The following is a 22570-nucleotide window of genomic DNA, read 5'->3' as shown; positions in this document are numbered from 1 at the left end:
AACGTCAGAGCCACACAGACTCAGAGGAGGGACCGACAGAAAATAGCGGCTAACTTTGCAGCGTCTAGACAACAGCACAGAGCAGGTTAACTGTGAGTCTCTCGTGGCTGCATGACCTAAACCGAAGGTCACCGTCTGCACTCACTGCTGCTTTTTAAAGGCCCAAATGAAAATGTTGATTTTTGATTTCTTCCCTCACAATTTATACTGTAGAAATGGCTGCAGAAATGTCAGACATCGATTTTTCTTTCATTTGATTTCATTTACTTAACTTAAGGTCATATCACATTGTACGGAGCACAAACATTACATACAGAAATAATATAACAATGGCACACCGCATGGCTAAAATACATCTAATAAGATTTAAACAAAGGAAGGACATTCTTCAAAAAAGCACCTAGTTAACAGAAAACTTTTGACAAAATTAACGGTTTGAATGATACTTTAGCATAAACCTTTCTCTATACTTTATTAAGCTTATATTCTGACATTCAAACAAAATATGCAGAGGTTGCAGATCCTCTGGTTTCTAACATTTTATGTCTTTCAGTGAATTGAGGAATTCTGGTGTTGTGTGTACTTGAAAATTACAAATAGCATGATATATATATCATATTTCTGAGCTCACTTTTCCAGTTTTGTATGAACTAGTCTTTCAGTATCTCTCCAACAGTTTCAGCCAGCTGATCCTGTTATACATTTGCATGAGCCAGAGGTGGGACAAACCACATGTGGTTACATAGAAGTGAAACTTCTGAGATGACTGTGGATGACAGAGAGGCATTAGAAGGCCATTGAACATATTTTTATGATTTAACAAGAAAACTGTAGGTAAGCAAAGAATAAGCCACCTTAGCTATGTTTTCATTAATTCATAATCAGCTGACAATAAGAACTGTGTTTTTGTTACCACAGAATGAACCATTTGTATCTCTGAATCAGGCCCCTGAGAAGTGCACCAGACTATGAAGCCAATTTTGTAGTGGCCAAGCTGTAATCACACCAGATCAAATGTACTCACCAGAAATATACTGAACTGAACTGTAATCACCACATGCCCTGCGGTCCTAAAGGACTTTATGCCACTGACTTACATGGCAAAAGAGACATCTGTAAATCAGTGGATACATTTTACTGAGCATCACAACTATTGCAAAATGACTAATTTCACCATCAGGATTTGATCACTTTGCTGTGGTAACATTTCTAAAGTCTAGAATGATTCATTTTATCCCCATTCAATTCAACGGAGGACAAAACTGGAAACTGGAAGTTAGCCGTTTGGCCATGCTTGGCCTCAGCAAGTCTTTAGTACGCTTGCTCTAAGGACCACAATGTGCAGAAGCTGTGCCAATTATCCCAGAAACATTCTGGTAATTTTGTACTCCATATACCATATTATTCTACATTAGCTCAGAACAGACAAACCAAACACTGGCTCTAGATAGCACTATTCACGTTCTCACATTGGCCAGTGTTGTTCTCCTACATGCTCGGCACACGGGAGAAGTTTCAGTTCTGCAACCATGCTGTCAGATGTCACTCAATCCAACATACTGGACCTTTAAAGGCGCACTCTAATGGTTGCCTACTCCATCCCCTTGTGTAAAATCAGTGCTCCTTTAGGAAGAGCGTAGAAATCCCCTTAAAAAATGTGCCAACACATTTCCCATGTAGCTTGTTGAATTACTCCTGTACTCAGATGTGTGTTTGCAGGGCTATTATAATGCCTCTATTAAAAAAAAACAAAAAAAAAACAAAATCAATTTAGAATTCCCACAATATCATATACTTGACTGTCCCTTCTCCTCCTTACTAAGGGTTGATAGGACCTATTGTGATGCAGACAGTATAATTTAATATAGTAAATGTACACTAATGGTAAGTGGTGGAAAGTTGCCTTGAAGATGTAAGTTAGTTGAGGAAACAATCTTTTAAGGACAAAAATCCAATGCAATGTTTTTAAAGTTGCACTCAAACCTGTATAAATGTGAATTTCAATGTAAATATCAATATATATCTTGCACTCAAACCATTCTTGTATATAACACTTTAATTCCATGGTTCTGTTTCTTGCACTGTTACACTGTTACTTGTGTTACTTGTTTTGTTTTGCACTGCTAGACTCGTACTTTTTATATTTTATATTTGTATCTTCTATTTTATCTGGGTTTTTTTCTATATTTATGTTGCACCAACCCACCAGAACAAATTCCTTGTATTGTGTTAACTATAGCTGGCAATAAATCTTTTTCTGATTCTGATTCTGATTCTGACAGAATTCCTCCAGTTGTTTCATTATTTTCTTTAGGACTTATTTTTCACAAGATAAATGCATCATATGTGCTGGAAGGGGACTATGTATCAGAAGATGAGAACCCACTGAAATGCACACACATGTAATTATTACACAGCAAAGAAAATTAGGATAACTCAACATAACAAAAAACCAACAAAATAAACGAAAACACTAATTGTAATGATACATTTATATGCCTCAGGAAACAACTTACAAGACTGACTGTAAGTAAAATGTGCACAAAATTAATAAAGCTGGTCTGCAGAATGAATGTACTGTGTGCAGGCTACAGTAAGTTTAGCAGGATGCAAAAACATGTTTAAAAATGATTTACAACTGAAATGATGAAAAGGCTATTTGGTTACATTTGCAAATGTGGATAACAAATATAAGAGAACCTTCAGATACACAGTAGTTGTTTACCTTTTATTAAAAAAAATCCAGCAAACATTCCTTGGACAGTGTGCAGCATAATTTTATACATTTATGTTGTTCTACAATTCTACAATTCTACAATTCTACAATTTCATTTAGCAGACGCTTTTATCCAAAGCGACGTACAACACAAACAAGAATTTAGACTTAAGTTGTTGTTTATTGAACTTTGTGAAAATATTAATAGATATATTATATTATATAAATATTAATAGATTTAGCTATGAAAAAAAATTATGTGCGCCACTAAGCAAAAAGGAAGCCAGAATCTTCAAATGATGAAGAGATTTGCCCAAAGCAATACTTTTCTTTTTTAAAAACAAGCATAACCTAAGAGGGTTTATTTTATTAGTAAAAAAAGCTCAGATACTTCTTATAGTGAAGCAGGAGTTATCTCAAGTTGACATTAAAAATAGAAATTTATTGAGATCCCCTACCACCTGCAGGTTGGGTACAGGATAGTTACATTCCTAAGTCTCGGCAGAGGGCCCTCTAATTTTAGCACAGGAAGGTTACCATACTGGGAGAGAGATTGGGAAGTGTGCAGCATGGTCACATGATGAGCCCCGTGGTGTAGAGACAACCAGGTCACCTCTGAAGAACATTTCATCTGAGAATAGGGGCCTGCATTCACAAAGGTTACATATGCAACATCCAGATAAAAAAAAAAAGTCTGTAAAAACATGCAATATTTTGAACTGTATCGAAAACATAACATTACTCAGTTTGTGTTTATGACATTATAGAGGCTGTCAGCTGTTCTAGTCCTTAAAATGCCCAGTTTCTTTCCCTGCACTTGTAATAAAAGCATGTAAAACAGGTTATTGCAGTCAGACAAGAGACAGTGCCACTTACATAATCTTTTGACTTTTGACCCTTTGGTGAGTAAACAGTGTGCTGCTCACCTTCACAGACACTCAGTTCTCTATAAACCCTCTCATGTGTCACCATGTGAACCCCAAGGTCAAAGCTCCTTGAGAAGTCCCCGTTCACACTAATAATGGGAAAATATTCCATTGTGCTTTAAAAATGGAATAATTTATTGATCCAACAGATAAAAAAAAACTTGTTTTATACAAAAAGTCAGTTATTCAGCCGCAGCTCTGAGCAGTCGTTAATTCAGATCTGAGGCTGTAATGCTGTTATTACTGTCATCTCGGTGCTGCTTCGTCTTTTGTTTGCTTGTACAGCAGCAGAGACACATCTGAATTTGTTCTTAGGAGTTTGGGATATAATTTGATTCTAAATTAAGAACTTTGCCAGTGTTAACTGGATATATAATAAAACCCCATAATAAAATGATGAATGTGCGCCATCTACTGGGCACCACGAGAAGGCACAGAGACTGTGTTTATGTACCTGCAGCGACCTCTGCTGGAGAATTATTGGAAGTTGATTTCAGATGATGATGATGAACATTTTTATAGCAATGTCAAAGTATATTACAACTTCTGTTTTAACGTTATTGTTTCTAAAAGGGGAATATAGCTTGAAGTAGAGGAAACAGAACAAATGCAGACTTGAACACAATTTACTCAAAATATGATTAAATACACAAAACATAACACATTACTTTGCAAAACGGATGTTTAAAACCACGATGACAATTTATAATAGAGTGTGTAAAATTGTGACAGAATAATCTGAAACCTGGAGTTTGGTCATCATCATCCAACCCAGCCATCAATGGTCATAAAACATCATCACCAACAATGGCTTCCACTAGGTTTTAGGAGAAATTTTAACATTCTTGCAGTTGTCAATAAATGTGTTACCCCTGAATACTAAGTACCAAAAAAAAAAAAAAAAAAAAGAAAGAAAAACATATAATGAAGCTGCGTTCTGCAGTTATGGATCCAATATGTGAGATAGTGAGGGGAACTCCCCCTTTATGCTTTGTAATTGTTTCCATTTTATTTATATTTCATTTTATTTTTTCTTTTAGTTTATAAGCGCGTATTATTTCGCTTCCCTTTCTTCTATTACTATTATAATTATTAACAATAATAATAATAATCAGAATCAGAATTTTTCCCTTTTTTTAGATGTCAGAGCCACCGAGCAAGCACACTGTTCAATAGTTCAATTTTCTTCCAAATATAATTTAGAAAATAATTACGCTGAATAACCAATCGGATTCTTGTGTAGGACGACGGTGGGCGGTACTTCCGGGAGGAGGGCCGCATGTTTGTGTTATGTAGCTGGACCAAAGCTAAGTCTGAGCTGTTATTGAGGACATTAATAGTGGGTTTGCGGTATTCTTTTGTTTCTTACGCGAGAAGGACCGTGTTATTACAGAGATACAGAGGAGACGCTGCGATCGGACTTTAATTCAGTTGTATAAATAGTCTGAGGATTAGCAGGAAAATGCAGACCTTCACAGCGATAAGATCATTTGTTTTTCAGTATCCTAAAACTATTGCTGTGGTCACAGTAACAGGTAGGCTAAATTATTCATTGACTCTATTATTTATTTATTTCTGGCTTTGATAGTATTTTTGCTCTTAGCTTATCTGTGCGTTGATAATAAACGGTGCTAAGACAGTAATACACTGAGGAGGACTGCATGCTTAGAAACTGCCAGTTTAATGTCTAATCATTTTGCATCAAGTTTAGATTGTGTTCAAGTGTTTTTGGAAATCATTTGACATGTTCCTCTATTGCTTTGTTCTTCTGTTACTGCTGCATTGGAGCACAGCTGCAACATCGGCTATTTAATATCAGCCCATCCTTAGAATAAACATTGTGAGCTCTCATAATAGTAACACAGAAGACTAAATCATGTGACCATATAGTTAACACAGAGACAACAATCAAACCCTGTTATTATAGAGGGATGGAAAGACATAGATCTGACAACAATACAGGTAAACACAAGAGCACAGTCGCCAAGTCCTGACACTGAAATTAACTGTCAAGCATAAAGACACAATAAAGCTAAATTTACATTGTGTGCCTTTTAAAAAAGGGCACAGGTTAATACATGCATTACCAAAACAAACAAACAAACAAACAAACAAACAAACAGACAAAACGGAATTATACAAACAGACAAAACAAGCATATGAAAGCACGCAAAACAGATTTTCTACTGAGTTTTATAGCAGCAGCATTCAGAGGCATGATTAAATAGTAAAAACAAATGATAAAAGTTTTCATCTTTAATGAAATATCAACAAATATTGAAAAAATGTCCCACAGACTACATTGATACCCTTAATATAGCTATAGCTGTTTTCATTTACCCTACTTACTGAGGTGAAAAATAAATAAAATAAAATACATACATAAATAAATAAAGTTGTTTGGTAGGCTGGGACCAAATGTTGAAATTAAAAATTACAGAAACAATTAATTAAGAAAATAGCTGCCTGTAATTTAAAACACTTTAAAAAAACATTGACATTTCAGGATATTTTGGTACAAAATAAAAAGCTGCATTCTTGTGAGCAGTTTTCATGGCTATCTATGAAAGATGGACGTTTATTTCATAACTGTGTGAGTACTTATTTACAGGAGTGGGACTGTTTGGCGTGAAGACATGGATGGCAGGTAGAGCGTGTCGCAGCAAAGCCTTGTTGGATGGAAAGACTGTCTTGATCACTGGAGGCAACACCGGGATTGGAAAAGAAACGGCTGTTGACTTGGCCAGAAGGGGTCAGTGACTTCTCCTGGTTTTATATTGTAGCCTTTTAATAACTGATTTAGGTTAGAGGTTTGCTGCTTTATTTCAGGTGCGAGGGTCATCCTGGCCTGCAGAGACATGGACAGAGCTAATAAAGCTGCAGAGGAGGTGAAGAAGAGGAGCGGAAATGACAACGTTGTTGTGAAAAAGCTGGACTTGGCGTCTCTACAGTCGGTGCGACAACTCGCCAGAGACATTCTGGCGAGTGAAGAGAGGCTGGATGTTCTCATCAATAATGCAGGCAGGTTTATGAGCCACATCTGACCCCTGATGCTGGGGATATGTGTCATATGCCAACAGTTCTGAGACTCTTATTTATGACTTTTAGGCATTATGAGCTGTCCAAGATGGCTTACTGAAGACGGCTTTGAAATGCAGTTTGGCGTCAACCACCTGGGCCACTTCCTTTTAACAAACTGCCTGCTGGATCTGCTGAAGAAGTCGGCTCCGAGCCGCGTCGTCAACGTCTCCAGTTTAGCTCATGAAAGAGGTACAGCTTTTCTCTTTTCTGTTTCCCTTCTGAGGTTTTTATTCTCTCTCAGGAATTCTATCTTTTCAGTCTCATTTAATGTTGAATACCACATCTGTGCTTTTGTTCAACAGGTCAGATCCGTTTTGACGACATACATCAGGAGAAAGATTACCACCCGTGGAGAAGCTATTCACAAAGTAAACTAGCTAATGTCCTTTTTACAAGGGAGCTGGCTAACAGACTGCAAGGTATTCAAAGCTTTTAAATCTCAACCCGAATGTTCTTAACCCTTTGAAACCCTGAGTGACATCACTTCTCCTTGTGCTGTGCTCAGACATCCTTCATAAACAGTTAAACCTGTGAACCCTGAGTAAATTGGTCAGATTACGAAAAAAAAAAGAAATAAAAACGTGAAATACACCACTGACTGTGAGAAATTGGTATATTTAGAAAATGATTTTTAAAGAGCTATGGGAAAGCTAAATTTGTAATTATCAGTATTACATTCTTAAAATTCGATTTCAGAATTATTATACACTTGAATCACTTTTTTTTCCAGGTTGTTTCCTAATTGTTTTACTTTATTATTCTTTTCCCTTTGTTTTTTAACATTTTGTTTTTAATTTTCTGTGCATTTTACTAATCTATTGCTAATTTTTGAGTGTATTTTTCTTTTGTTACTTACTGCTTTCCTCCCATGTTTTTGAAAAAAATCAATACATTTAACAAATCAAAAATAATTAAAAGGAAAATCAACAGGTCTTCATACTTAAAGTTTGTGCGAGAAGCTGGAAGCATTTTTTTTGCATGAAAACTGAACAACACAATAATAAAAATAGTTGCCCATTAATTTTATAATTAATTGAATAACTGTTTCAGCTGCACTTGTATATTTTAAAATGGTTTGGCACAAAAATCTTAACATGTAAAGTACTAAAAAGTGCAATATTTCTCTCTGAAGTGTAGTGGAGTATAAGTGGAAAGTGACATGATATCAAAATACTCAAGTAAAGTAAAAGTAACTAAAAGTTGCACTAAGTACAGTACTTGAGTAAATGTACTTGTCAGCAGGGAGACGCACAGTCACTGAAATGACAGTAATTGGGATCATTGCAGCAAGTATAGTATATTTCTTTAGCCATGAAATTAAATAATCCAGTCATTATAATTACTCCATCACATTTTCTAAATTTGATTACTGGTATATGATATTAATGTATTTTTTAAATGATCCTCAAATATAAAACGTATTTTTCCTTGAGTTGGACGATAATTTGTAGCCTGTGAAAATATTTTTCTCTTATATTGGCCAGAGTGCTCTTGACCACTTCGCCCTTCCCTAGGGGAAGAGCAAATATAATTCAACTAAAACACAAGAAATTTGTGCTCCAGAAAAGGATAAGCACTCATTGAGGATCCTAGGGTCACTGATCAGCAATTATGACTTAAATATGAATGCCAGAGAGCAGTAATAGAAAAAGAAAGAGAAAAAAAAAGGGAAAGAGGAAGCAGAGCCAGGGTGGCAGGTCTGAACGGACTCAAAACCACCCTCGCCGGATTGGGCCGAAAGCTCTGCCACCTCCTACCTCCTCCTCCTCAGGTGCAGTGTTACTGATATCCTGCGAACTGTGGTTTTCTACCTGCCGCTGGACATCACCCGACTGACTCGACTGACCTCTTTAAAAGTACTGATCGATGCGGCCACTCTGTCCTTCCTCTGTTAAACACCTCTTCCTTCCTTGATGAGTTTTAAGGCATTTGATGTTACTTTCTGCCAGCCACAAGGACAAACCTGAAGCATCTTGCCCACTATTGTACTACCTTTTACCTCCACAGATGAGCTCACCTTACCCTGAATGCTGCTAGTTTTAGCCCTAGAGGATAGGTCCACGCCCCTTTCCCTCACTGAGTCACGTATCCGATGCATAGTCATGTCCATTCCAATGTCTTTTGTCGTGTAATCCACCTGTGAGTCATCTTCCACCCCTGCTCTCGCTGACTCTTGGGGTATTTTTCCTATGTTGGCTGTAGCTTATTGTGGTTGTAGAAAGGCTACTACACCTCACCACTGCCGGCGTGGGTTGCTAGCCCATGTCAGCACCTTTGGGGTCTTTCCCTCCTGCCAGCTGTCTTTCCAGGCGGTCACATGGTCTTTCCCTTGTTGTCAGCTGCCCTATTCACAGCAGTCACTAGCTAAGCTACCTTTGAGTTCAACTAAAACACAAGACATTTGTGCTCCAGAAAAGGATAAGCACTCAATGAGGATCCTAGGGTCACTGATCAGCAATTATGACTTAAATATGAATGCCAGAGAGCAGTAATAGAAAAAGAAAGAGAAAAAAAAGGGGAAAGAGGAAGCAGAGCCAGGGTGGCAGGTCTGAATGGAAAATAGTGTTTAATCCATAGATATATATAAGATTTACTCCTTTCTCTTTATTTGCAGTCTATGGATGAATCCCAGAAATCAGTGGGTAATAACAAAATAACAACAAATCATGGATATAAGCAAAAAATAAGAGAAAATTTGTTTGTATATTGTTTCTTGCATGAGGCCCATTGTGCAGCATTTAAATACATGTCAACTCTATGATTGTGTGAATAAAGTGGATAAGTTAAGTCCCATGTTTTGTCATTTTTGCAGGTACCGGAGTGACAACATACAGCCTCCACCCTGGAGTAATCCGGACAGAGCTGGGCCGACACTTCTGGCCCACAATGCCTCTGTGGAAGAGAGTCGTGTACACACCACTCATGTTCCTCATCAAGTCTCCAACAGAAGGCGCTCAGACCACCATCCACTGCGCTGTGGAGGAGAGCCTGCAGAATGACAGTGGACTCTACTACAGGTCAGTCTCTGTGAATCAGGGCATGGTAGTGTCATTAGTAGAGGTGAGGCTGCCATAGTAAATACAAAATAAATCACTATATTGAGAGTTGGTGTTGATATATTATGTGCTATCACAATCATTTAACCTGCTTGGAATCTAAGAGCAAATGCTAAATCCTAAATCTTGCTGTCTCCAGAGATGGAAAGCCACACCAATATTCATTTTAGTTTGGCAGCTTGTGATGGCGATAACGCTCGTTTTCCTGGAGCTTCTGCTATTGCAGTGTTTCTTACACTTTAATAATAATACACTAATTCACTGAGATCGTAACTTCATCCTCTCCTGCAGCTCGATAGATGTTACATTGACTCACTATCGCTTCTGTCCCTGGCTGCTTAGCAGTGGATATCTCTGCAATATAATATACAGGCATCTTGGACATAATGTCAAAGGTGTTACTTCTTCACACTCTGTTGATAAGGCTAGCTCATTTTTTAATGTATTAAACTACAATTATGCCCAGATTTTACATAATCCACCTTTAATGTACAAACTGTTGATCAGTACAACTTTAAAATTAGATTTTGACACAGTCTTTTCAATACTAGTAATCAAACAGGACTCAAGTAATATGTAGAGTCAGTTTGTCGAGTCAGTTTATATTGTGCTCTGGATTAGTATTAAAACTGTTTTATTACCTTGTTGTAAAAAAAAACAAAAAACTTTGTCCAGCATCAAACAAGGTTAGCAGCAGTCTGACAGATGTAGGCTTCTATGAAAAAGATATTTTTCAGCCTCACTGTTCACAGAGTGCAGCAGGCAAACCCAGTAATGCTGCTGGTCCCTCATCCTCAACAATGATGACACTCTAGCAAGCATTTCACAGACAGGCTGTTTATGCACCAGTATAGAAAAAAACTTGTTGAAATGATTTCAGTCCGTGTATCAGAACTTTTTGAACATCTACAGCACATTTAAATAATACCACTATAACACTGATAACCGTGATAATTAAACCAATGGCCATGAGGTGACTTTAGGGCTTTTTAAGGCTAATACATACTGATTGATTTCTGTTTAGTGGGAAAATAATTTTGCTGGCAGTGGTGTATTTTCCTCTTAATAAACAGGAAAAGATGTCAGTGTCTTATTCATCACAGAACTGAGTAACCATCAGTATCTTTGATAGAAGATTGCTGCATCATCTGTATTTTAAGGTGCCCTGTGATTGTCACGTTTCATCATTGTTCCCCTGAGTGAGACCTTGTCCTTGGGACTAAATCAGCACTGTGTTAACAGATGAAGTCACATGGCTAACACTAAATTCTGCTCTGATTGCAGCGACTGCGCCCTTAAAACAGCGGCCCCTCAGGCTCGGGATGATGAAGCTGCCAGGAAGCTGTGGGCTCTGAGTGCCTCTATGGTTGGTCTGACATAATCACAGTGGCATTGATGACCACCATCATCATCATCATCATCATCATAGTACCAAAGACTGCCAATTGGCCTGAGGAAGGACTGGTGCTCTTTCTAATGAGCATCTGCGCGTCTACGGTCAGCTGAGCTCCGTCTTAATGTGACAAATGAGTAAACAGACAGGCGTTCACAAGTGATAGACATTTATTCAGAATATACAACAAACTACTTGCAAAAATACTATGGAATTCATTATGGGTTTTTTTCTCAAACAGAAGCAATGCTTCACAGGTAAGTTACATGGAAGCAGTATGATCTTTAGTTCTGATTGCCATTAGCGTGAAATGACATCTTAAATGACAAGTTTCACCAATGTCTGTTGACTAAGGGCTCAAAAGTCATTCAATGTTTTGTGTTAATCGTCCAAAAGAATTACATGTGCTTTGAAGGTTTTTGTTACACTGTTAAAAGCAACATTTTTTTTCTCCTGGGCAATAAAGTGCTGTTAAACATAGCCAGTTGTTTTACCTGCTTCTTAAGGCATATTTTTCACTCATTCACATCACGTCCTATTCTGTTCCATGTGAGACCGACAATATTGAAATAAAATACATTTTGGTTACATCACCATGAATTAAAAATGCTCCTAATACAATAAATGTATCTGTCTGCTTTTCATCTTCTTTTTTTAAATTTTTTTTTTAAGGTTTCTTAATCTGGAAGGCACTTTGTACAAATTTGCTACAAACAGTCAAATTTCATCTTACTCAAAGCTACATCTCAGACAAGTGCATCACATGATTTCTTTTCAAAAGAAAGACCATTAATGGTGCTAATTACATATGCACAAAGTGCAACCAAGAGGCCTGCTGGCTACAAATGGACCCTGTGTGTTCCCTACACGTTACATTATCATGTAAGAGAGCTAGTTCAGAGGAGAAGTACCGTGTCTTGGCATTTACATTCAAAACTGTAATACATGTACAGCAGATGTGAAGTCAAAAGATAATAATCCTTAGGGTTGGGGGGAACAGGGAGGAAGTCTATCTATATTGCTCAGTTTCAATATATATTTTGAAATTATACATTATTCAACATCTAGATGACTGAGTCGTCAGCTGAACCTATGGATGTACTTCCTGACAATTTATGGTGCTAACATCTCTACTCTCACAATCTATGCTGCATAAACACCATCACTAACTAATGAGCCAGCTCTTCAAAATCCGAGAGCTGCTTCATCTGCTCCACTTGCATAGAGTGCCTTCTCACAAGTTTCTTCTTGGACTTGAGGCCGCCTCTCTTTGGTGTGTTGGGTGCTACCGGAGCTATTGATCTAATTCCTGTGGCCAGAGGTGAGGAGGGCTTGCTACTTGCCCCGATGTCCGGGATGGGAGGGTTGGGGTTTATGTTGAGAGGAGGCAGCTGGCCGGGCCTGGTGTGGGAGATGTGGTCTAGCAGCAGCGTCCCTGAGCCTCTCCTCTCCAGGAGGCCAGGTGCACGCCTGCGTGCTGTGCTGGGAGAGGACGGGCTGGCGTTGCTGTCTAGAGATTCTCTGGAGCTGGTCAGCATCGCTAGTGGAGATGTGTTTAGTTTCCTCCGCTCCACTGGGATCTTAGGGGAGTCTAACATGGCAGAGTCTGAGTAGAGCTGTGAGTCTGAGTCATAGTGATCGTTCCCCAGATGTCTTCGATGCATTGTGTCTCTCAGACTGACGAAGCCGCTGCTGCAGCTGCTGCTCTCCTGCTCTGTGGGCACAGTGCTGCGCCGTGCCAGTGGCTGGTGCTGGCCCAGAGTTCTCTCGTATGATGTTTTGGACATCGGAGGAACTGATATGGAGGTTGTCATTTTGCAGGGCTGCTCACCCATCAGTGGGAATAAGCTGTCCTTTCCGTCCACGCTGCTCTGACGAGATAAAGCTGACCTCTTACTTAGAGAGAGCCCGTTTACCCCTGCAACCACATCCTCGTCTGAGCTGGCTTTCTTACTCTCTTCATGGGTGGCAGCTGCAGCAAGGACTGAGGGAGCGATCAGCCCCCAAGGCTCTGACTGCAGCCTCTTCAGCTGAGGCAGGCGTGCACGTTTTGGGTTAGCAGGCCGGCGTGTTGGAGATGTGGGCCCGTTGGCGAGCTTTGCAGCTGAACTGGAGGTTTTCAGCTTAGTCTGAAAACTGAAGACTGTGTTTTGTTGCTCTTGCTCAGGTGTGGGAGATGCATTTACATTAATATCAGATGGAGAGGTGCAGTATGCTGGGGAGGACCTGTCATCCAGCTCTGGTGACGGGGGGACATTTAGGTACTGTTTGGTGGTTTTAGTGCCAGACGGTGACTTGTCTGTGGTGATTATGATGACCTCCTTTCCTTTAGCTTTGCACGCATCCAAGAGCAGTTTTAGTGTCTCCTTATCATCTGCATTGATGGCGTAGACCAGAGCTGAGGCCCCGCTCCTGTCCTCCAGACTGGGATCAGCTCCGTTGCTCAGCAGGTGATCCACCACCTCATGTCCGGCCTTGTGGATGCAGGCATGCATCAGAGGTGTCCTCCCGGCCTTGTCCTGTATGTTGGGGTCTGCCTGGTTGTCCAGCAAATATTTCACCAGCTTCGACTTGTCCACACTTTGCTGGTCAGTGTGTGTGGACATGCAGGCCACCATGAGTGGCGTTTCACCGCGTTCATTGCTCTCGTTGATGTATGCGCCTCCTTCCAACAGGAGCCTGGTGAGTCTCAAGCGTCTGAGCCACACTGCCTTCAGGAGGGAGTTTCCATCTGTTCGCAGCTCCAGTATGTCTGCCATCTCCTGGCCAATCACAGATCCTCTTAGTGTTGAACTTACAGTGCACAGCCCTTTGAAGAAAGAGTGAAGTAGTTCAGTTTACAATGCAAAAAGCTTTATCATTTATATTGATTGTTCACTAATGCTGAAGCATCACAGCCAGCAGGTGGCAGTCTATTGCAACGTGAAAGTTATTAAAATAACTTGGGCTTCTGATATTAAGACTATATTCTTCATATGATAATTCAGATGAAGGTACTGTATAAAAAATGTAGTTCTCAAAAGTGGAAACTGCAAAAAATATCATGTCCACGCAGGAGACAGCATGCACCTGTCAGATTCATAATGGATGATGGATGATGAGGAATATTCGGGTGTGAGGATCAAAGTTTATTACGTTATGGCTCTCAACACAGCAGCTTATGTCTTTTTCCATCATATTGATGGAACCGACGACGAAGAAAAGCATCCACCAAACCATAAGTACACAAAAACATCAACATTGGTCATCATCATATCTACTGGAACACAAATGTGTGTCAGACTGTATGTGATTTTCTTAATATGAAATTAAAATAGTGACGATAAAAACGTGTTTAGACAGGCGACATTAGATATCGGCACACAGTGTGTGAGGCGTTAAGTGTCACTGTCCATGGTTTATTTTGGATAACTTGGCAACAAAAACGCGCTGCGTTACAAATTATTGAATATGTATGTAGCTTAATGCCCCATTAAATCCTGCATTGTTTTCATCATGTAAATATTATTTTACATTATATTTAACATTAAACATACATGTTATTTTCGGTCAAATGAAATAGGTTCATCTATTTTTTTTGCCAACCCCCTTTAAGATAAAGAAAGCAGCGACGCAAGTCAGCGACATAAAGTTAAATTAATAACCTATATTTTCAATATTTTTTTGCTTTTGTTTTAATAATTTCGCAGTGCAACTTAATGTCTGCTAATTCTCTTACCTGATCAGAGGAGAGGTATTCCATTGCCCATTGAGTCCACAGCGTTGTCATACACGAGGAAAGAAATCGGGTGCAAAATGAATGATTCAAAGGAGAAAGTTTGTTGCAGTTCTTCGCAAAATAATTTGTTTTTTCAGAAGCGGCTGTTCCCATCGACGCGTCCTGGTTAAGGTGACGGGGCGCCGTACCTCTCTGGCACCATCACACATGAGCTGTGTGGCTTTTGTTATGGAGGCGCACTACATCAGTCCAATGGGGAGTATTCCTTTCACTGCGCACTCAAGGATCACAACCTGGAGATGCTGAGGGTTATAAATAACTTACTTTCTTGCTTGTTGAATGAAACGTGAATTCTCTTGACGTCAGAGTCGACCGAAATAAATTGCCTCTGATGAAAAACCTCTGTCCTGATCTTCATATCTGCAGCGCACAAACAAAACCACCTCCCAAACGCATGTAAATGTGCGCGTGCGTTTTTATTTGGATTATTTCAAAAGGACAATTTAAGGATTAAAGGAAAGAACAATAGTGGGTGAATGATAGAATAACATATTTGCTGTTTCTTTTTTTATCCTGTTTTTAAATGTGTCAATCCGTGCCTCAGATAGTAACCAGTGCTATAAATAAGATTTAATCTGTATGCAGTGTGGAACATCAGTTGTTAGAATAAAGAGTCTTCCTATTTGCCATGTGATAAAGAGCGAAGCCAAGACAATTCAGCTATAAAACATGACAAAGGAATCTGTTCTGCATCACCATCACACTGCTTATTACATGAAATGCTATTATTGTACATTAATGGGATCCCTTACAAATCAGACTTGATATTTTTTATAAGCATTTCCATAACTAAAGATGACAACAGCTGATGATCTGAGTTTATTTCTGTTAATCTCTAACAAATTGTGCCTTTGATTGGCTCGCTCAGTACATAAAGAGATCGAGCAAAAAATGTTCACACCTTTATATTAATATATATATTTACAGCACAATTAAACAGGCCAAAACTTATAGCAGCCATCACAGCTATACAGCCTAATAGGGACATTTCTATTTTTAGGTTGCTATGAGACAGCACAGAAGCAGTTTCTAATGAGAACAGTGATGTTCTCAGAGGGCTGAGAACATGGAAGGAACAGGTAAATCAGACAATAACATTCCACCAATAAGCTGCGATTGTGGCATTTACTCATATACCTTCTTTTGATGGTGATGGTGGTGATCTTTTTTTTTTCACTTGCACAAATAAGCAGCCATCACCACCATCCCCGCCGCCTTCTCTTTCAATCATTAGTCCTTTGACCCCTGCTCTTTTCCTCTGAGACTTGGACTAATCATTTTATGACCCATCCAAACACTTGACGTCTCAGGACTCCAGTCATCAATGCCAACTGTGATATCTCACCTGTGATTGCCTTCTCAGTCCCCAGGGACATGCTGTTTACGAGACACATGGAGAAGGTGGTTTGATAAAACAGCATTTGCAGTTGTCATCCCAGTCAAAAGAACTAGTCCCTCCCTTTCGAGAGGCATTCTGATAGCAATGTCTGTGCTAAAATATACTCTTAAGTTGGTCACATATCTCTATTTGTACAAAAGACTTGAATGAAATGTTGTTTCATTTCTTGAAGAGTGCAGATCTTATTGTAAGTGTCACACAAACAAAAGGAACCTGCAACACATGCTCTTAAATGAATACTTTTTATTGACTGTCTGGCAATTCTAATGCATTTATATGGACCTGGAATCTGGAGTCCTGGAGTCATATGTAAATAACACAGTCTTCCAAATTAATTTGGATTGAACACAATGGTCTTGCTTTCTAGCTTTATCTGACATACTGTTGTTGTTGTTTTTTTCTATTTGAGTTCTTTTTTATTATTATTCATTCATTTAATTATTTTACTTTTCCTTCATTATTCATTTCATTCATTATTATTGCTAATTCATTTATTGATGCTGTACTTTTCAATTCAATAAACAAAGGCTGCCTAAAGCCTAAAGTGCAAATGTTATAGGGAAATATATTGTCAGAAATGGAATGTTTTTTTATGTGTATAATCACCTGAGTATATCTAGGGAGCAGTCCTTTTCCACAGAGATTTCATCATGTTTCTACAGTAGCCCGGAATTGAAAAATTAGTGCTGACTCTAGATAAGAGCCATTCACATTTTGTGTTGTTGGATTTCTGCATTTTCATGTTTTCATGCTTTTTGTGTTGCGTTTTTGTGCTTTTCTGCAATAAGCAGTGTTAGAAAAGCATATATTTTTAAATGTGAAACTGCCCTATTCAGTGTTTTAAATGGTTTAAAACACCAGGTTAATTTGTTTGGGAGATAAAGAGACCTGCATATACTTCAGCTCCCAGTAAAAACTGCCTGAACAATGAACACCATAGGAAATCTAACTGGGAGTATTAAATGATTGCAGTCTATAATCCTCACCACTAGGTGCCACTGAATCCCCCCTTATCTTATACTGTTCCTTTAAAGGATGTATAATATAGAATTTTTGTGCACTTGATTGGAAATCAGTATCATGGATAGACCTCCTGTCCACAGGGACACGATGGACCATGGACAGGTCCAAAGCTCACACATTTAGATATGTATTCATTAGCAGTGGGAGCCACAGGAAAATCAGCAGTCCTCTTGCAGCGTGATCTTTGCCCCAACAATGCTGTCGTTGGTGGTCTATTAAAGGCAAAATAAATAATGAAAGTGGAGAGAATAAGCACTGTCACCCCTGGGAGCAGTTTCCATTTTCAGACATCTTATATCGCAGCTGCTGCTCCCCCCCCCCTCCTTTCTAAATATAACCTTTTCCTTCAGTCTGCATTATGTGATTTTTACTCAACAGACTTACAGTAGCTCACAGGTTATTTATAGATCCTGCCAGAGAAAAAGTTAACAGTTCGAATTTAGAGCCTGATCGCAATGTCTCCAAAAGTAGTCAGCAACAGAAAACATGATGCCTTATTCCCCAAACAATGCAATTGTTCTGAGATTTGTGAAAATGAAAATGGAAATAAGCTCAAGTTGAATAAAGGAAAGTAAATATTGATAAACCTGCATGCACACCCTGAAATGGCTACAATGTCTATTTTTAAACTCTCACGTTGATTAAATGTCAGGGCTCTCTGATGTCATGAGACATTTTGCACTGATACGTCACACTCTTCGTATTTTTAGACTTTAACCCTTACAACCCCATGCCTCTCACAAGGTCTCATATTAGTTTTTAGTGTGAGTGCATTGATTCTCTTTTTTTTTCTTTTTTGGGATAACAGGGGCAGTTTGAAAATATTTTATGTGATTCGGAGTTCTGCAGAATTTAGGTCTCCCTAAAATTTCTGCCACAGAATGCCCTTTTTTCTGTGTCAGATACAATAGCTCATTAACAAACAGAGTCTGTGAGGTTTTTTTTGTTTTGGTGAAACTGGGAGAAACTATGGGCTTACCGCATATTCAATAAATACATCAGTAAAAAATGACCTGTTTCTTGGATTTTATGTTACTAAGACAATGTCACAAATCTTTCTGACCTTAGCGGTGTCAAGGGTCAAAACCCAGAATTGAACTTTTTATGAAAGCATCCTAACAAAACAAACAAACAAAAAAATAAATAGCACACAGGCTGTTTGAAGAACGGGAACACAACCAGACTTTGATAAGCACACATTGCTGGACTGCTGTAACAGTCTTCTAATTTATCTTACCATCAAAACTGGATACAGGTGGAAACAGCGAGCTTGTTTTTTTAATTTTGCTTTTAGCTGTTTTTTGTTGTGTCCAGTCACTTTGCTGGGCTAAGTGAGCCGGCTTCTGCTGGTAGTGTTATTTTTGGCGGCAGACATGGTATTAATCTTCTCATCTAAGTCTTAGCAAGAGAGCAAGTGCATTTCTTGAAATTTTAAACACTTCCTTTAAAGGATTAAATATGACCCACAGAATACAATTTCCTGTGATGTACACTGTTTATGGGAATACTTTAACCCCAAAATGACAATTTGTCAGTCGCTTGCCCAAAGTTACACTGAATTTGTGAAGAAAACTTTGGTTTTCATGTATGCCTCTGGTTAAAGAACAATCCAATAATGTAAACGCTAAGGGAAAAATTCTCGATGAATTGAAGTCATAGAGGTCCGCGTTTAAAAACAGCAAAATTATATCAAACCATCCATTTACAAACTCTGACACAACTTGTGCGGTATAATCCAAGTGTCATTCATCCAGTCATATGCTCAGCACTTCCCAAACCCATGCTTTTTTTTTTGCTAAAACCTTATATCATTTAAAACTGGGCTAAAAAATGAAACTTATTGATGCTTTCTTTTATTAATTCCACTGACAAATACAGTAATTTTACCTTGGTGAAAACAGCTGCTGGTCTACCCTTGCCTTGATCAGTAATAATATAATAATACATCAGTTAATATAGTAATATGTTGTTGCTTCACATAGCATACATGGCTATGTTGTGATAAAATGCTATATGTTGTTGCTGTGCTGTTGTTTTGTACTGTTGCTCTATGGCTTCTTGTTGCTTTGCATGGCTTGTGTTCTGTCTTTGGAGTTCCTGTTCATTGCAGTCTTAATGGTGTCCTGCTGCCGTTGTTATGTGAATTTTATCTTTTTCTTTTTTTTTTAAAGATTATTTTTTGACCCTTTATTTGATAGAACAGCTTAAGTGTGAAAGAGTGAGAGAAAGGGGATGCAATGATCAGCAAAGGGCCAAGGCTGGAATTGAACCCACACTGAGCCACTGGGTGCCCTGAATTCGATCATTTTACTGGTTTCAAAACATCTTGCCAAAGGACTTTCAAACTAGCCATCAGGCTAGTTTTACTGAGGTTCACCAAAGTTACTCAAGAACAACACAAACAAACTACCGATTGAGGCAGGAAGACAAGTAGCTTTAGTGAGGTAAAATTATAGTTTTTGTCAATGACTTCTGGTGTCGACGAAAACATAAATATTATAGTTTTTGTCAATGAATTCTGGCGTCGACGAAAACATAAATAAGATGTACTTTCAGTTTTAGCAAAAATGCATGTTTTTTTTTTTTAAATTAATGAGCATTCGACTGGGTAAATGAGACTTGGATTATACTGCACAAGTTGTATGAGAGTTTGTAAACAGATGTTTTAATATAATTTTGCTGTTGAAACCCACTGTGACTTCAGTTCACCATTTTTTTCTCTGTTTTTGAATTCTCTGTTCATTGGAGGCATGAGAGAAAAACAATGTTTCATCATAAATTCAGTGTCACACTGGGTGAGAAATGGATACACAAGTGATCTGGGGTGTGAAGTATTTCTTTAAGACTGGAAAACTGTGTGTGTTGAAATTTAAAGACATCTCCACCGTCCTGCAAAGCTGATCTGAAGTCTCTGTCATAAGAAATCTGCTGCTGTCACACAGAGGCGTGTTTGATATTGTGAATACAGAAAAATCCACACAGGTTGTTTTTTTATGCAATTAACTCATAAGGGAAATCTTTTTTTTCTATCCTGCCCATCCTTTCCATCTTGGCAACTTCATTTGCATTTCAACACAGAATTTTCCAGGGTGTATACATCTTCTGTTGTTGTGCTGTTTGTGTTTCTTCCTTGCTGCCGGTTGTCTTTTTAAAGACTGAGTTTGACATTCTCATGGCATTTGGTGTCTCTGCGATTGTATCAAGCGAATGTGTGGGCTGCGACAGCAATGAACTGGCGCGAACCCTGCTGCAGCTTTGCACCGGACTGCTCCATGCCTCCCTCTTACCTCGGCAGATTTAGGAAAAAAAACGCCTCCAGTGCAGCTTAAAAACCCGCCACCCCTCACATATGCTGTGAGTTATTTATTTATTTATTTTTTTTACTTATCCACTCATGATTATGTCCCATGAAGTATAACACATTTTCAGACACTTTGATCTTTTCATATTGAGAAGTGCTATTTTCTCATACTTGAAATCTTGAAATGGTTCCACTCCTCCTCTGCCTCCTTCGCCTTCATCACTCCCTCTGTGCTTTCACATTTCGTGGTGCAAACCAACACCTGCCCTTCTGGTGAGGGGTAATTGAGTAGAGCATTATTCAAAATCATTATTCAAGAGCATTATACAGGCAACAGTTTTGCTGGGTGATCATTGTGTATGTCAGCTGTATCCTAGGAGATTGGTGCATATCTAATAAGGAGTTTGTTACTCATTTTGCAGAGTGGGCACTTTGATGTCCTCCGTGTTGAATTTTCAGTTTTAGCTCAACATCCTCCTAATGAAGCAGGGGGTCTGAAGTCTCAGAATTGGTTGCTTATCAGCTCGGCACCCCACTTGTTATGAGTTGTTGTGAAGCCTTTAATTGGATATTGGAATAGGAAGCGCCTTAATGGCTTGTCAGTAATCAAGCGGTCAAGACATATCCACGGATGGCAGTATTGTTAACATCATTAAGAATTCAAACATTAATATCCAAATGGAACAATCATGCACTTTTCTTCTTCATGCTTCATGATGTTTCTTCCTTGCCTCTAAATCAACAAGTGTCTCCACAATTTGTCTTGTGCAGTTTCGGGAGGCAGAGTTTTAACTCCTGTACAGTCTCACTAACTGCAGAAGTAATAAGTGGCAAAATTGATTGTTTTGGTCTGTCACACCTCTGTTTACACCAACAAACCAATGTGTCTGTGTCCCCCCCCCCCCCCCTACACATAAAACACACATCAGTTAATGTCAAATGATGCTTATTGGTTTAGTACAAAAACCTTTGAGTAATGGCATGTTTAGTGTTTTATATCTGTAGTAGTTACATATTGGGTAAAGAAGGGAGACAATGTTGATGTGGCTTTAAATACATTTTCAGTGCGAACAGTGCTTTGCGCTGTGAACTCATCACAGACTGTTTCAGAGCTGTATCTGTCAGAAGTTTGGGTCTGTCAGAGCATGTGGGTACATCAGTGTGGATGAGTGGATGTTCTGACAGTGAGTTAGAAGAACTTCACTCTGCTCGCGGTTCACACCCCTGAGACTGTGACGTCTTTGACACCATGAGGCACTCTGACCAAAATACACCTCCTCTGCAGCACAAGGTGGGGAAAGAGCTTTTTCTATGTCTGTTCTTGTCGGTGACGTCAAATCATTCCTGTCCGTTCTCGAGGATGTCAGGGCTCATCTGCAGAATCAGATATGACAGGACCGAACAGGATCAGCCAGGCCTTGGCAAAATGAGTCCTGTCAAGGTGACAGAACTAACAATAGATCTGAAGCTTCATAAACATGGCTGTGAGGCAGGATACCTGCCACCTATTAATTTAAGACTGAGTCATGCTGCACTTGGTACATACATATAAGTCACTGAGAAGCTGAATGAACTGTATTTACCTATAGCAGGCTGAACTTTACATCTCTTCATATATCTTCTCTAATACATATAATCAGCCATAATAAGAAAATGCTGGAGAATGGAGCTTTTGCTCAGAGAGCTGATTTTCACTCAGGTTCCCCATAATAAAATGGGGCAAGAAGTTTAAATGTCATTGTCAGATTGACACTGAGAGGATATTTAAGTTGTACATTTTTTTTGTGAGTGGTACATATGTTAAAAATGGAGTTAATTGCGTTATGGAGAATGGGTAACACCATGCAAGCTAAACACTCTCACTCTCAGCTCTCCAAATATGGACTGTTAACACATG

The 22570-nt window shown here is 38.9% G+C and overlaps 2 protein-coding genes across 2 annotated transcripts; one reads left to right on the top strand and one right to left on the bottom strand.

Annotated features, from left to right (window-relative positions):
* Window positions 1-4908: 4908 nt before the first annotated feature.
* On the top strand, window positions 4909-11652 carry LOC121949987 (retinol dehydrogenase 13-like). Its single transcript, XM_042495875.2, has 7 exons — window positions 4909-5177; window positions 6254-6394; window positions 6472-6663; window positions 6751-6912; window positions 7026-7142; window positions 9536-9740; window positions 11064-11652. Exons 1-7 carry the CDS (start codon window positions 5105-5107, stop codon window positions 11158-11160), a joined length of 987 nt encoding a protein of 328 aa, XP_042351809.2. The 5' UTR covers window positions 4909-5104; the 3' UTR covers window positions 11161-11652.
* A 119-nt stretch (window positions 11653-11771) lies between these two features.
* ankrd34c (ankyrin repeat domain 34C) lies at window positions 11772-15192 on the bottom strand. Its single transcript, XM_042496900.2, has 2 exons — window positions 14891-15192; window positions 11772-13981 (listed from the first exon to the last, which is right to left on the bottom strand). Exon 2 carries the CDS (start codon window positions 13929-13931, stop codon window positions 12342-12344), a length of 1590 nt encoding a protein of 529 aa, XP_042352834.2. The 5' UTR covers window positions 13932-13981; window positions 14891-15192; the 3' UTR covers window positions 11772-12341.
* Window positions 15193-22570: the final 7378 nt, after the last annotated feature.

The sequence above is a fragment of the Plectropomus leopardus genome, chromosome 7, assembly GCF_026936395.1.
Source record: "Plectropomus leopardus strain MGB_pleo_1.0 chromosome 7, ASM2693639v1, whole genome shotgun sequence".
Taxonomy (NCBI): domain Eukaryota; kingdom Metazoa; phylum Chordata; class Actinopteri; order Perciformes; family Serranidae; genus Plectropomus; species Plectropomus leopardus.
Note: the sequence above shows the minus strand (reverse complement) of the source record. Positions and strands in the feature narration are given on the sequence as shown.

Excerpts from the sequence above, each read along its gene's own strand:
- LOC121949987 (XM_042495875.2), top strand. The coding sequence starts at position 5,105 with ATGCAGACCTTCACAGCGATAAGATCATTTGTTTTTCAGTATCCTAAA. Across the intron at positions 5,178-6,253 it reads TGCTGTGGTCACAGTAACAG|GAGTGGGACTGTTTGGCGTG; the intron begins GTAGGCTAAATT and ends ACTTATTTACAG. Across the intron at positions 6,664-6,750 it reads TGTTCTCATCAATAATGCAG|GCATTATGAGCTGTCCAAGA; the intron begins GCAGGTTTATGA and ends TATGACTTTTAG.
- ankrd34c (XM_042496900.2), bottom strand. The coding sequence starts at position 13,931 with ATGGCAGACATACTGGAGCTGCGAACAGATGGAAACTCCCTCCTGAAG.